This window comes from Pundamilia nyererei, unplaced genomic scaffold, assembly GCF_000239375.1.
Source record: "Pundamilia nyererei isolate P.nyererei 1_Seehausen unplaced genomic scaffold, PunNye1.0 scaffold00536, whole genome shotgun sequence".
NCBI classification, from domain to species: Eukaryota; Metazoa; Chordata; class Actinopteri; order Cichliformes; family Cichlidae; genus Pundamilia; species Pundamilia nyererei.
In genome coordinates, this window is record NW_005187937.1 from 88,781 (window position 1) to 104,879 (window position 16,099).

General features: G+C 40.4%; 1 protein-coding gene across 1 annotated transcript in view; it reads left to right on the plus strand.

Annotated features, from left to right (window-relative positions):
* Window positions 1-16,099, plus strand: part of LOC102194732 (FERM, RhoGEF and pleckstrin domain-containing protein 1-like) — a 70,915-nt gene that overhangs the window by 23,847 nt on the left and 30,969 nt on the right. Inside the window, exons 3-6 of the mRNA XM_005754305.1 lie at window positions 10,040-10,144; window positions 12,277-12,319; window positions 12,525-12,603; window positions 15,070-15,167. Of these exons, the coding sequence (XP_005754362.1) occupies window positions 10,040-10,144; window positions 12,277-12,319; window positions 12,525-12,603; window positions 15,070-15,167 (325 nt within the window). The remainder of the gene's footprint in view (window positions 1-10,039; window positions 10,145-12,276; window positions 12,320-12,524; window positions 12,604-15,069; window positions 15,168-16,099) is intronic.

A 16,099-nucleotide genomic window follows, 5' to 3' on the forward strand; every position in this document is an offset into this window, starting at 1 on the left:
ACACACACACACACACACACACACACACACACATATATTAATAGTGCATAAAGAGACAAAGCCATGTCTTCCTAGTAGCCCTGTAGGCATTTTCATCAACCCCTCAGCAGGGTTGTTGCCAGTTTGATTTCCTGCAGTGCATTATTGTTACTAGTGACAATGCAGGCAGGTATTCAGCAACATGCTGTTTAATCAGCAGGCCTGCGTGTGTGCGTGTGTGCGTGTGTGTGTGTGTGTGTGTGTGTGTGCATGGAACCAGAGTCCTTTCCCTTCTGGCCATGATGAAGAACTGGCTGTGCCATCTTTCCAGTAGGTTAAGCTACTGATCGTGTGCTGTGGGCAGAGACTGTGCACAACTGGATGTGAAATATGATATATGGAAACTAAATGCCGATACCTGCCATGCAACTGAAAAATTAAACTGAGTACCTTCCAGGTGTAGCTAAAAGGGAGATTTACTTTTGGCATAGCAGTGTAGCAAGAGCTTTAGTGCATCATGTTAAAAATTGACTACCAAGCCTGTGCACTATATTACACATATGTGTCATTGAAGATAAAATACGAAATTATGGTTCCAGGAACATTCTGAGGGAAAAAATCAGAATTTCTAAGCTTAAAAATAAATTGAATGTGCTAAAATTATAAGAGAAAACTCTAAGTAGGAAAAAAAAACTGTGGTTTTTGTCAAGGAACTACATCATTTCACTTTGCAAGGTTGGATCAACCTTGTCATACCACCTTATCAATTTGTGCTTCAATTTGCAATTTGCTAGAAGGACATGCTCAGGAAGACTAGAAAAACACAGCATATAACACTTTCTTTTACACCTCCACCCTTGCATCTTCAATTGTTATTCCTGCTTAATGGTGAGCACCAAGCCTCAGAGCATCAGGTTCTTGATTCAAGTCTCCCGATGGTCCCAGAACTTCCTATGTGACCAACCTCTGATCATTAAGCAAAAATATGTACTGGTATGAGAGTGCTTCCTGGAAGTTGCTGACTGTCACAGGCAAATACTGGTTGCTCCCAAAACCTCCCTGTCATTGCCTTATTCACTATCAGACTGCATCAATGACAGTAACTTGTCATAAACGCACACCTTTTACTCTCTGAGCTGTAGTAAAGAATACCCAATATGTTGGCATGTTGTGCGAAGTAAATAGACACAAAAAGGGCGGTGGGCAGTATGACAACTCGTGTAACTATGTAATTATTGGAATCCTATTCTTTGTCCCTTCCCAAAATGTGCACAGGCCACTAAACATTACATTATCTGGAGCCTTGGGGAACAAACCCAGTCTCATTTGTAATGGTCCCAATAGCTGGTCGGGGGATGGGTTGGACAAAATGTTGGCATGCATACTGGTAGAGAAAGACAGTGTGCAAATAAACACTTTTGGATTCAAACTTCCCTTGAGCATTGGAGTAATTTCTGTGCATGTGCTGTGCTGCATGTTGCTGTAACTCGATCTCTGTTCTCTGTTGTTTCTTTCTTTCTTTTTGGTCCACTGATGTGCAGTGAGCAGCATGCTCTCTGGTACGAAGCCTCTGGAGTTTCATGATAACACCATGAAGAAAAATAAAAAACATACACAGATCATTGCTCAAATATCTGCATGGTATTTGTACTCGGAGCCAGAAAGGAATGTTAGTTGAGGTTCAGGTAATTCTCTGGCACTCTCTATGGGATTTCTCCTTTTTTTCCCCCTCCCTCTGTCACTTTTTTCTTTTCCCTAAAAAAGCTGCTTTTAGAGTAAATTTCACACGAGTATGAGCACAGTTTTTCTCATTTACCTTTAAAAGCACATAGCTAGATAGATCCCTGCTGGTAATTCATAGCAGGGGCCTGAAGGAAGAAACTGAGTAGCTTTGAGGTGTGTTTTGTTTTGTTTTTTCTTTTTTTCTTCCTGGTCTTTCCCCCTGCAAAGCTCTTATCATCACTCTCACCCATCTGGTTTTCATCCCTGTTAACATTAGTCAGACTGCTTCAGACCAGACTAAGACTACATAGAAGAGGAACTTTCAAACATTCCCATAATTTATGACAGTTTGCCCTGAGTCTTTTTCATTAGTTTCGTGCATATGTGCAATTATGACCTGGATAATGGGAAATCTTCATTTTTAATTTCCGGAAAGCCTGATGAGTTATAAAATGCTATAAATTCCCTTGGCAAGTGTAAATTTAAACCTTCTAAGTAAAGCAGTTGTTCTGCAGACATTACAATTTATCACAGCCAAACAAAACCTGTGTCCATACATTGTTTCTTTCTCTTTTTTTTCCCCCTAGGTTTCATAGATCATTTGCATCAATGGCGCTGTGGGATTCTCTGTAAACCCTCAGCACGCCATGGCAGATGGTGAGAATATTTGCCTTGGCCATGTGTTGCAGGGTATTTTGGGGGGGGGGAAAAAGCTGAAAGAGAGAGTGAAGGGAAAACTGGACGATAAATAATAAAATCAGCTGGTTTAATGTCTCATAGACTTTCTTTATTGTAAATGAAAGGCTAACTTTAGATTTTAGAGGATCGGGCAGAGAGATACGCATTGGACAGTTAGCTAAAGTCATATTTTAAGCCCTTGGTTATTGGTAACTGGCTGGAGTTGTTAAATTGAGTTGTTTGGGGTTTGGTTGTTTGTTTGCTTGGCTAATTTAGTGATCTGCATCCTTTCTTTGTTCTTTGACTTGCTCCAGGGAACAATAATTTATGCTTTCTTATTAACTTTTAACCTCTAACACAAAGAGAGCTTCAGCCAAGGAGAGACAGTAAAAATAAAAGGAGAGTAAAATTGCACAGAAAAAATATCTGGTGAAATGTATAGAGGTTTTCTCAGCTATTGGCCTCAAGGGGCTAAAGGACGACTGGATAGGAGAAAAGCGAACAATTACTTTGATATACCACAGCCCAGTTTAGCCAGACTCTGACCTTGTGGCATGAGAGGAGTCTTGGTTTAAATGTAGCGAGGGAGTGGGAGAGGAAGTGCATTTTAGCTGGCTGAAGACTTTGCTGGGTTACAGTGAGGGTGTCTTTTTGGCTGGAAGGCGCACAGACAGGCCTGCTTATTGGCAAGTGTTCCTGATAGGCAGAGAGCCTAACTGAAGTCTGGACACTAGAGAAGCGCTGGAGCGACTCCAGAGGAAATCCAAAAGACACAGAAATAAGTTCCAAGTCCAAGCAACTTTTTTAAAGTTCAAACTACCAAGTTGTAAGTGCCTGCCTTTGGGTTTCAGGTACTTCTTGCTGACTCTAGCCTTGTTTATACTCCTTCACTGAATGGGATTCACCACAATCATCCTGCAAGCAGACCATAATAGATATTTTTATGCTCGGGTGTGACACGCAACCCCCTAACACACATCTTTTATTTTTTATATTTTCTAAGGGGCGGCTCTATAATTTGTGTGTAGTTTGCTGCACAAAAAAGAGCCTGAGTCATCTAAAGAAAGGTAAACAGAAAGAGGAAGCAGTCGGCACACAGCTGCAGACAGGCCTCTGTGTTTCATTGACCTTTTCTCGTGACACGCACTTGATGGAAAATCTTTTTCTTTCTTTCTTTCTTTCTTTTTTTTTCCTTTCTTTTTTTTTTGCTTCGCATAATTAAATTTTTTTCCCTCATTAGCTACATTTTAACACAGCAAGAAGGTGCATAGCAAACATTAGAGAGCTATTGTAACGACTTCTTGAGATTTTTTTTTTAAACATTTTTTTTTCTTTTCGCTTGGATGGTTGAATGATACCCGTCAGACTTGAAGCTAGAATCCAGCACCAGTGTACTGGTGGATGGGCACTTAGGTTGGTGGAGCATGCTGCTGGACCTCTAATTATCTTAAATGAGAAAAGCCATGTTGATGTATGGCCCTACAAGGGAGCTGAGTTTAAAAAAAAAAAAAAAAAAAACCTTAAGCAACATGACACTGGCCTCCACAGGTTGAATTTTGGTGTCTGGAGTTGGAGGATATTTATATTCATTAATGCATCACATATTTGTGGGTTTACATCATTGTGTATCTGATTGTCTGATGGATCAGAGCAAAATTATAGCCCAGCATAAAGTATGATAAAAATGTGCTTCTTTGTGTGTTTCTGGCAGACAGAGAACGCCCCATTGATGGGAGAAGCTGAATGAACTGATTGTGATTTGAAGTGAAAGGATCTCAGTCTGAGCTCTGCAGTGGCCAGTCTGCTCTCTTCAGTTGGATGATTTCAACATACTTATTTTTAGACCCCGACCAAAAGAGAAAAAAAAATTATAAAAGAAAAAAGAAACAAACTACGAACTTGATTTGCCTTGAGGTCCTCTGTTGTTATCATCCTCACTATCTCGGTACATTGCTTTGTATGACACAAAGCCTATTTCTCTTCTCTTGCTGTATGTTTGACCTCAGCTGGATGACCATTTCCTCTGCTGAGACTGTTGCCAAGATCAGAGGAGGTCATGAGAACTGGCTGTACTATTCAATTTTTAAGTACCACTTTCTAGAGTTGAAGCCTCTTTAGAGAACTTGGATTATTTTAGTAATTCCAAGAACTAAGAGTAAAAATTTAATACTAAAATGGTATGTAATGCTAGAATTTATCATTTAACACTAGCTGAAGCTTTTATGGTGTTTTGACTGTTTAATCTAGAGTTTCTCCTTTTCCTGTATTTATGGATATTATTTTTAAACAGAAGATTTGCCTTGAAAAAAGCAGCACACTTTAGACCTCTTGGAAAAGTCAAGCCTCACGGACTACAATTTTTAGTCTCAGCTTTAGAGCAGAAATAAACATGTTTACAGCCTGGTGCAAAAGAAATTGGGACTCTCAGGGATTCTGGTTTTTGTGTTTTGTTTTTAACTTGGCTGTTAAAGTTGTATGCAGTAAAACAGTAACCACACTGAATAACATAATTTTTTGTCACGTCCAGTGTTTAGTTGTACTAAAGCCCAATCCAAGTTCGGTTTCTCTGTGGATGCGTTTATATTGTTTTAAGTCTGTTTCGTTTTGCTAGCCAAAATTAACATCCAATTTAATATTGAGGTTTTGTAGACATGTGACCATTAACCACATGTCTATAACCTATACACCATTTTGGACATGTAACAATCATGGGGACAGGGGAGGATTACTTGAATAAGGCTCCAGTAACTGGCAACCACCTAAATGAGAGAAAAATTAATGTTCCAACCTGCTGTGAGTGGTTCCACGAGGCCGATGGCAACTGTAAGGAAAATGATTGCTAAAGCCTCCATCACACAGGCCTACAGACCTGCTGGGAACCACCCATCACTTGAGAAAATTCACCAGCAAGTTGGCAAAAACCTCCTTGTGGTCGCTTTGGTTGTTAGAGTATTACTGTGGTCATAATTTGAATCCTAGTGACGGACTTGTCTCCAAACAACTTTCTGAGCTGGGGTTGCCTTCAAAGTTATACCTCTGCTCTGTAGCCAATTCTTTTTCAAAAGACATGAAACATGATAAACTGTAGGCAACTGTGACAATCCACTAGCAACCATAGTGATAATTAAAAGAATTTTGGTGCAGCACCTTCTTTGAAATCTGTTTGACCCAGCGATGGCCAGAAACCACCTCCAAGAGTCACTACCGACAAGTCAGGGAATACACTTTTTATACAATTTTTCCATAGCAACCGGTGGTGGTGCTACGTTCAATGTGGCGAAAAACTCTTGAGTCACATGAGAAACATAAACACAGTGAAGTACAGATGCACCTTGTTATCAAAGTTGGCTAGTTTTGCAAACTTTGAAACTCCCCTTGTGTACAAATATGGTGGTCACATCCAGTTTCAGAAAGGCCAAGATGGCTGCAATCATCAAATCAGTGGCTATATTCGTCTTTTAAAAACCATTTGATCTCATGAAAATGCAGCAGTGCCTTTGTCAGGCTTCACACTGACAGTTGATTCCCTCAGAGTTTTGTTTTGCTTTATCCCACTTTCCGCTTTTGCTTCCTACATCTGAAACAAGTGAATGAAAGTGAAACACCATGAAAATCTACAGTAAACAAGACAAGAAATTCTTGATAACCTTGGAACTGGATTTAACAGAGCTCTCAACGTTCCCCCCTTCTGCATACAACTTTGAAGTCTGAAACCGGCTTCTTTCAGTACTCTGTGGACCAGGTTTAGTGAAGTTTGCCTGCTACTGCATGTTGTTTTTAGAGGTTTGCTTCAGTGCCCAAAAAGAGCTGAGTCTGACCGCGCCTATCGGGTTTGGCATCCTGTTTTCCTCGATTCCCAGCGCTTTAGCGATCACCTTTTAATTCCAGCTCCTCTTTTTTTTTTACCGTTTAAGTTACATTGGGGATTTCTTTCGAGTGCCGGCTAACTGTTTTGACAGAAAACAGAATACAAACTGGTTAATGAAACTCGCTGCTTTGTTGAAACTGAAGATATGTAAGAAGAGACATGTGAGCCCTGTTATTATAACTGGTATTGATATATACGCATTTCACCTCTGCTCGATCACTGACATTCCCATCTGCATTCCAGTGTGTTGTATTACAGTGCATGTACACTGGCTTACAGTAGTTATTGGAGAGGAGTTTGCTGATATTGGAGGAAATTGCTTCTTTCCAAAGCATACTTGGAATTTAGTCTTGATTTCACTTGGATAGTTTTGCCCTAAGAGGAGAGGCTGCACCCTGTTTCAAAAGGTTCAAAACCCTTGGTTAAGTCTAAATCTCCAACTCCATACTTACCAGTATGTGGTTCACTGTGCTGAGTGTTTCTTGGATCACATAATAAAACTCCTGCGTCTCCTCCAAACCCAACATTGCTCTGCACTGCAGAAAACTGGACCCCATATTTTTAAAATTTTGTGCAGGAGATTCCATGGATGTTTTTAGTTAATGGAGCGCATTAGAGAAAATAACACAAGAGAAAAAAGAGAAAATGGTCAAATTAAAAGCAAATAGCTGTTTCACAAATGCTGCTGCAGACAAACCAAACAGGCAGCGCTGAGTGGTTAAGATCAATCATAGGAGTGAAGAACAGAAACACATATCTGGCTACATGTTGAGAAGAAAGAAAGAGGAGGGTGGATTTTTCTCTCCAGACTTGTCCACCTCCTACCCCCCTTTAAAACCAAGATTACCACTGAACATGCCTGAATCCTGTCCAAACCATGAGCTGTGACATCTGTCACTCTCTCTGTGAAAACATACATACATTCACTACGAGTCCTCAATATCTAGCAGCAGACTGTGTCCATGTCTGGAACCGACATGTTCGGTGTAACTACAGTGTGTCCCCACAGACCGGTCGGACACATGCGGTAGCCAGATGTTGACAGACTTGGCTCTCATATTGACCTTCAGAGCTCTGACTCCTCCTCTATATTTTCCTTTCCACCTACAGCATAATATATGTGTTTATATGTACTTTTAAAGTACAAAGCCTCTGCTGTGTCAGGAAGATTATTACTTCTAATACTTTGTCCTCCTTGTAAGCGCACATTATCTGTACAGAGGTCCAAAGAGTACAACACTAAGAAAAAAAATGCTTGACATAAATAAAAGCATTTAAATGGTTAAAAACACCACCACAACAAACTGATTGTGCCAGAAATGTTAATCCTGATTATTTTGTTTATTATTGAGGTCATGCTCATTTTTAGATGATTAATCATTAGTCAACTTTAGAAACATTCTGTTATTGAAGTGCCTTATACCACCACTAAATTTTAATTTTAGACCAAACTCCAACCAATCAAAAACCAAATATGTAGATGGGTGGTGGAGTGTTTTTGACCTTGAAGCTTACCTTGCAAGTGCACCTGCAGGGCACAGATGGAGGCCCAGGTGGCAGCAGGCTCACTTTCCTCACATGACCTCCACAGGAGCCACAGGGAGCACGACTAGGGTTTCCACTGGTTCACCTACAATGATTAGAGCTTTAGGGCCCTTAAATAAATCTGCTCATCAAAGGCTTTGTTTTTTCCCCAGAATGTCTTGGCTCAGTCTGAACTAAACGGTGAAGAAGTTTCAGCTTTCAAAGAGGGACAAAAGTGCACTGCTGTAAAGAAACAAAACATTGCATAACCACTGAATGAATGCAGCAGAGTCATCCTTTTAGCTGTATTATCTTGTTTCCGTTATTGCTGGAAGCAAAAATCATAACAAACTAAATTGTATTAATTACTCAGCCCCCACTCGCCCGCTTAAATGTCCTGGTAGAAGATGAGTTTACAAGTGTTTTGAGTGTCCTACAGAGAGCAGCACATGTGTAATACGAGGTCAAAGCCAAATTGGAATCAGAGTTTAAATTTTATAGGCGTGACTCTTTTGGATACAAGTCTGCAAATTGTAAAATGTGTCTAACGAGTTTCGTATAAGTGACAGTACATCTACCATATTTAGATCAGTCTGATGCATTATGCTATGGTAACACTAGAGAAAAGTAGTTGGAGGCCAAAATTACTGTGATTGTGTTCAAGATGTGGATCAGGTCTGTGATCGCTCAGGCAGTTGCCTTCCTCAAAGCTACTTTGGTTCATCGAGTTGGTAGAAAAACAGCAAAAAGATGGAGTCAGTTTGAAATCAGTTTGCACTTGAATTGGGTTCAGTTGGAAATATCTTTCAATCTGTTTGCAATAATACAGCAAATAACTGTTTATTTAGTGGTCAAACTGTTGCAACAAATTAATTCACATTAACAAGACAGAATCTCAAAGATTTGAAACAGAAAAATAGAAATTCCTCCAGAAACTGTGATGTTGTTGCTGCAGGATGATGTTTTAACTGCAAAATGATGTAGGCGCTCAGCACTTAAAAATGGTCGTGGCAGATGGCCCCACCCCCCCCGGAGCCTGGTTCTGCTGGAGGTTTCTTCCTGTGAAAAGAGAGTTTTTCCTTCCCATTGTGTCCAAGTGCTCATTGACGGTCATTTGATTGTCTGGGTTTTCTTTGTATTATTGAAGGGTCTGTACCTTACATTATAAAGCTCCTTGAGGCGACTGTTTTTTTTGTAATTTTTTGCTCTATAAATAAGGCTGAATTGAATTGAATTAATGGAAGGAAATTAAGTAAACTTTGAAAGTGTGTTGGGTATAAATTTTGAGCCTATTTTTCAATTTTGCTCTTTTACTTTGGATTTTTCTTCTTGTCCTTCCCTTTTTTTTCCTTATCTTTTAATTTGCTTGGGAATATTTGTTGCTGGTGTAGGAAAATGATCAAACCATCATTGCAGAGAGAAATGGACATAACACACACACACACACGCATACCCACTACCTTCTCCCGATTTTAAGAGCATCCACGCTCTATGTTTTGTCTCCTAGTGAAGCATTGAGTGTTGACTTAAAGTGCAGTTCTCATGATTTAGATGAATATGTGTCATTGGTTGTGTGTGTGCCTGTCAAAGTAAGGAATGTGTGCCTTTCTAACTGCATATTAACCTAACTAAAGCAACTTAAGAATGCATAATAGTACGCTGTAACTTTTCAACAGCTATGCAGAATGGCAGGGTAGTGAACTGCATAGAGAAAAGGATTCTGGGCTAATTTTGGGTTTCCGTGCCTGACTATTTTAGCCTCACGTTTGGCTCTCATGTTTTTTGGTGGAATCCAGTGAATCTCAGATTCATGAGGCTTGTACTACTGATGAAGTAAACTAATTGAACAGTGCTTTCCCTCCTCTGCCAGTTCATCATTAAACAGAGCAAAGCTGATGGTGTTGTGTTGCTACTCACTTGCACACTTCTCCTGAGGCATTTTTCTTATTTCTCAATGCTTCCAGCTTAATCTCCGACCTCAAACTGTTCATTAGACATCCGCCTGAGGCTTCACATCAGGTTAAAGGTCAGCTGTTTGTTGGTGAGATGAGAAGTTTTAGAAAACTGGAACCACTCACAATCTTTCGAGATATTCTATTGAAAGATAAAAGATAAATGTGGAGACTTCTGATATTAAGGCACTTTAAAGTTGAAAAATCAATTCCATTATCAGCACTCGCCTGATGTATGCACCTGACTTTCCTCCTCTGGCCAGCTGTGTTCTTCAGTTTCCTTTATTTGAATCTTTTTTTTCTCTCTCTTTTCTAGCAACGTTCACCAGGCAAAGTGCTGTTTGACCTGGTTTGTGCCCATCTCAACCTGGTTGAGGGAGACTATTTTGGACTGGAGTACCAGGACCAGCGGAAGATGACAGTAAGATGCACACATATTGCACCATGGAGTACCTTTAAGTACTTTTAGCTCATATCTGTTGTTTAAAACCATTTTTTATCTATGCTAACTAGGAAAATGTCTCAAATTAAAACTTCCTTCTCACTTGCCACAGGCTAACTTTAGCTTTAATCACATGGGTACACAGCGTGTGTGGTTGAGGTTGGGCTCAGTCATATAATAGAGGTGTTTGAGGTGCCTTAGGGAAACTCTGCAACAAACTTCGCATTCTGTGTTTCCCCCTTGGCGCTCTTTGGTTTGTCAAAGACAAATGTGGAAGAAAGTCATGCTCTTCATTTTTATGTTAACAAACACTTGGGAAAGCTTTATCACACTGGCGTGTGTGTGTGTGTGTGTGTGTGTGTGTGTGTGTGTGTGTGTGTGTAGGCTGAGGACATGGTGAAACAGAGAGCAGGGGAGAGAAACTTCACAAATAAATAAAATATTTTTCTTTTTCTGTAACCACTCTTGTGTGAGAAGTGTTTCAGATATAAATGACCTGGATTTAGGTTTTCTATGCTCCAAAAAGCAGCAGCTCGCTGTATAGTGTTTTGTAGACTTGCTGTATGTTACTGGGGCTGTCTATAGTTTTAATCGTTTTGTTTACTTCACTTTCTATTAATGCAATTAATTAAATTTAAAAAAACTTGTAATAAAGAAGAATTTTGCTGCAAGACAACAGTAAGCCTGTAACTCAGAGATGGACTGATCCATTCTGTCGAAACACATGAACACAAGCTCTTTAATGTATCTAAACACAGGCAGTCGCTGTGCTTACCAGTGCCTCGGGCATGAGAGCTGTTGTTTTGAAGTGGATCAGTGGAACAAATGATGTAATGCTGAAGAAATGGTTACAACTTTGTCAAGACAAATACTCAGAAAGCAGACCCACATGCACATAACAAATGAGGCTGTCCGTCAAGCAGATCGCCCGCATTGAAACATCGCTATATATCAAAGACATTCACACTGAATCTGCTTACAATGTAGCCATCATAACACTGCCATCATATTCAACAGTATCTTTTGTGCTAATACAGTTCTGAGCTTCAGCTACTGCTAAACCCCAAATAAGGACTTTTTTGGGTATTTTCACTTTCCTTTCTCTTGGCATTTGTTATAGAAATATAAAAGACTGGTTTCACCCAGTATCTGTGAGCTCCTCCTACACCATCGGGAGTTGAGCAGCCAAAACTGGCACACAGGTACATCTTAGACCCCTGAAAGTTCTTATCTATATCATTACATAATAACGTAATCTTGTTGCCTGGTAACCACCTATGATCAGGTCAAGATGACCCGTTTGTAGCATTTAGGCACCGTAACACCTTGGATAAGCATCACATTATTTTAATTTCACAACAGTGATATGTAAGTTATATCCACAAAAAATGCTTTGGTGACAATGTTTTGCTAAGTTTGTGCATTTGTAGCATTTCTGCAGAAGTATGTGCCTTGCAAAAGCATCATATCATTTCAGCAACATCTCAATTATTTCCACAAACCTTGAATTATGTATGATATATGATAACATGTCATGTTGCCTGGCAGCCACCTAACAGTGCACTAAAGTCACAGACCAAACATTACTGTAGCATGAGCATGGACCAGTCATTTAGTAAATGCACATTAAAAAATGTCCAAAGCAAATGTGCAGTGCTTTTTTTAAACAGGAGAAGAATGAATATATGTTATTTTAATTAATTTAATTGATATAATAGTTTTAACGTATTTTCTTTGAAAGAAATTCTGCTTTTCCTTCCATTAACAAATTATAGCTGAAAATAGCTCTCTTTTTAGTAAGTGTCCAGCAGATTTGGGAATTATTATGAACTGTGGACCCATGAACTGAACCGTTTGAAGGAAAATAAATGAGATAAAATAAATAGATACAGGAGTTTAAAGGTTAGTAATTATCAGGTGGTGTCTGCTACACGTAGGACCTCAGGTTTCACTAAAGTCTTTAATATTTCCAGTGAAATGATCTCTTTTCTCACAGCTGGAACAAACATGCACATTAGTTGAAAATGAATCATTTTTGTAGCTAGAGATGAAAATCAGGTATCTGTCTTTAAGACACTAATGAAAGTAAAGCTGTTCCCTGATGCCCGCAGGTGTGGCTGGATCTTTTGAAGCCGACACTGAAGCAGATCAGACGTAAGTCACTCTCAGATCCCATCCCGTCTTTCATCCTTCAAACGCCTCTGTGCTTCAAACTAAAACACAAATCCAAACTCTTCTTAACTCAGACATTAGACACTCCCACTAATAGTAGTAAACGGATATTTCCTCTGCAGCCTTTCTGCATCTCTCCACTCTGTCTCGTTCTTCCTAACCACATCCCGTTATTTCCCTCCTCCAGGGCCTAAAAACACCATCCTTCGTTTTGTGGTGAAGTTCTTCCCTCCTGACCACACGCAGCTCATGGAGGAGCTGACTCGGTAGGTCTTCCCCGCACAGAAACCACACCTATCTGAAGAAGAAGCTCCCAAATTAAAAGACATGCTGTTCAGCATTTGGTTTCCTGTCTGGTCAGCGTGATTTCAGTCCTTCACCAGGAATTCTTAAGAACAATTTATGATTTACAGCTGCATCCAAACATGAGGCAGAAGTCTTGTATATTTCTTGTTGTCTGCCTGTTGTTGTTTTTGGTCAGACCCTTAGCATTTATAACACATTTATATGCCTGACATCAAATAAGCCGTTTTGTCTTTTCTGGACCCAAACATATTTTTGTCATCTGGGAACAAGGCTCAATAAACCTTCTGGTATTCCAAGCCAGCTGAAAGGAAGTGAAAGAAGATGAATGGTCTGACCACTTCTGGCCTTTTAATCATAGTTTAACCCTGGAAGATCCATTTTTATCTGGAAAACCAATCTCTTTTTTTTGGTCCTGATTCCCACCTATTCCCTCTGTCCTTTGTTTAAAAAGTGTAGCGTTATCTGCAGACCATCAAGTCCACCTTCTTGTTTAGTTTAGTGTGACGGAGCCTAGCGGGACCCTTCTGGACTGTTTCTGTTTGTCGGAGCTGATTTAGGACACACGCTACAGCAGAAATTCTCGGTCACTTGGCTAAAACATAAATAGGACAATTATCTGACCTTCCACATTTTTCCCATGGTGCTGACACTCCTACAGTCACCCAGCTGGGCTCAACCCTCTCGAGGCAGGCGTTGCCGATTTGCAACAGTTAAAAACTAACAACCTGATTACCCCACATACATATTTTATGAGGTTTTTTTACTCAGAAGTACCACTGCAGGACTTGGTTGTGCATTAGCAACAAAAAGTTTAATTTGAGCCTGAGAGGGTTAATTTGAGATGATGGCAAATCAGGAAGCACTAAAGTTACCTGTAGAAATAAAGTTATAGTTATACCCACTGTAGTGAAATCCTACATCTTACTATTGATTCCTGTCACCAGCTCACTGTAGATAAAAGTAGGAGAGATTATTCCACTGACCTCATATCATCTCTGATTGTGTCAGTGGACGAACATGAAGTAGACACATAGTTGTTTCTTTTCCCCTTTTGTTTGGCTCCCACAGTGTTGCCGCTGTCAGTGTTTCCTTTGATGAGTAATGTAAGCACAGATGGAAGAAAGGCTTCCTTGTGTGTATATCAAGCTGTTAACCTCCTATTAGCTGCTGATTACTGAATCTTCACCCCCAACCGGTTGTGTGACATTTATGTTTTTGGTGCTGTATAAACCAGAGCACTCGAGAGAGCATATCAACAACAACAAAAGCTTTGACCTTGGGTGCTAACAAAAAGGTCAAGGTCTAATGCTTAGTCAACCTTGGTCATCATGACCCCTGAAGCCTTGTGTATTCTTGTGAAGTTTGAAGACAATCCATGGAAAGATTGTGGGTAGTATAAAGTTTTAACTTATCCAGTAGTTACTAGTACCTACCATCACAAGTGATCTGCTCGTGATGGTAGGTACTAGTAAAACGTATGACGCCTTTTGTATGGCCTGCTTTAACAACGTGCTAACCTTATTTACAATCAATATTGTATGGATGTAATAATGGTGCTAAAGATACAGAGGGCTGTACCTTATGTACCTTCTCTCTTCAGGGGGTGAGAATAAAATTGAATTGAAATCAGAAATGGGATCTGCTCCCAATAACAGTGCTACTCCAGTATGGTCAAGGCCGCTGGATTGACCTGATGTTTTTCAGTCTAAATAAGTGCAGCTTTCTTGTGTAATAACATTCTGCACTGAAAGCCTCATTAACTTTGCTAGCGAGGTAATCACGCAGCAAAACAGTTGAATTGGATTTTACATTAAAAGGTGCCTCAGATCATTGATCACACTCTCACATGGATTCACTCTGAATGCAGTCAACTGTTTGCCCACATACAGTGAATAGAAAGGCAGCGAATCAGGTTTAAAGGTTGTGGGACATGAACATGCGGACCTTGAATACTTTTTCCGGTGATGCCGTTTACATTGAATTCTGGCGTGCTCCTACAGGGTGATGTTGCCTACAGGCTTTTTTCCTTTTATTAAGCCTCCCACTGTCGTTGTTGGGCTTTCTTAATTAAAATGTGACATCACAGCCCGGCAGCATGTGCATACACGGGTGCACATGCTTGTGTCTGTGACTCTCATTAAGCCCTCATCATGGCGTAAGTAGCCGCCTGTATAATGATTAACAAAACCCGCAATTAGGGTCAGTTTAAAGGCAGTAGATGCAAAGCAGCGGGCATACACAGGGTTTCTCTCTAAATGCCATCACTTTAATGGTTATGAGATTGGCTCTAACATTGTAAGTTGCTGCGTTTATGGAGTGTGCATTAACCCCTGTAACCCTTCCCCAAACTTCTGTTTTTCATCTTCCTTTTCCTCCATCCCCACAATCTCTTTATTTTTTTGTTTGTTTGTTTATTTTTCCTCCAGGTATCTGTTTGCCCTACAGATTAAACGCGACCTGGCCTGTGGTCGTCTGATCTGCAACGACACGAGCGCCGCTCTCATGGTCTCCCACATTATTCAGTGTGAGTTTTAACACGAAAAGTATTCAAGAATCTGATGTTTGGAAGGCGCTGAAGCACACAAATGAGTCCCTTTTTAGATGATTTTGACATGCTGTGAATGTCATCAAATCATAACAGCAGTCGATGACTGGAAAACAATTAATTAAAATATGCAGAGGTTGTTGAGGTTCCTTTTTGCCTTCACAGTTCAGGGTAATCATTAATAATCACAGCAACTGTATTGATTCGTATAACTTTAATTTTTAATTTGCATCAGTGTAGAGGGGGGGAAAGAAGAAATTAAAATCCATGCTTTGCAAAAAGCATGTATGCAAATTAAACGGGAATAAATTAAACTTGAGCCTGAACGTAATTTGATGTCTGAGAGCTGTCGGACCGAATAAAAAGGCAGAAACCTGCACACTGGTTACTTGACAGCACGGTGGCACGGTGGTTAGCACTGTTGCCGCACAGCAAGAAGGTCCTGAGTTCAATTCCACCATCAGGCCGAGGTCTTTCTGTGTGGAGTTTGCATGTTCTCCCCGTGTTTGCGTGGGTTCCCTCCGGTTACTCTGGCTTCCTCCCACCGTCCAAAGACATGCAGCTTGTGGGGATAGGTTAATTGGATAATCCAAATTGTCACTAGGTATGAATGTGAGTGCGACTGGTTGTCTGTCCCTGTGTGTTGGCCCTGCGACAGACTGGCGACCTGTCCAGGGTGTACCCTGCCTCTCGCCCTATGACAGCTGGGATAGGCTCCAGTGCCCCCCGTGACCCTGAAAAGGATAAGTGGAAGCCAATCGATGGATGGTTACTTGGGTTATTCATTAACGCTTTAGCAGCAAAGTGGGTGGAAGTGATGAAGCCTTTCAAGGCAGGAAAGAGCACTCTTGTTACTCACAGCTTCCTTTCGTTCATCACATGACAGATGCCAGGCTAAAGGCCATTGTGCC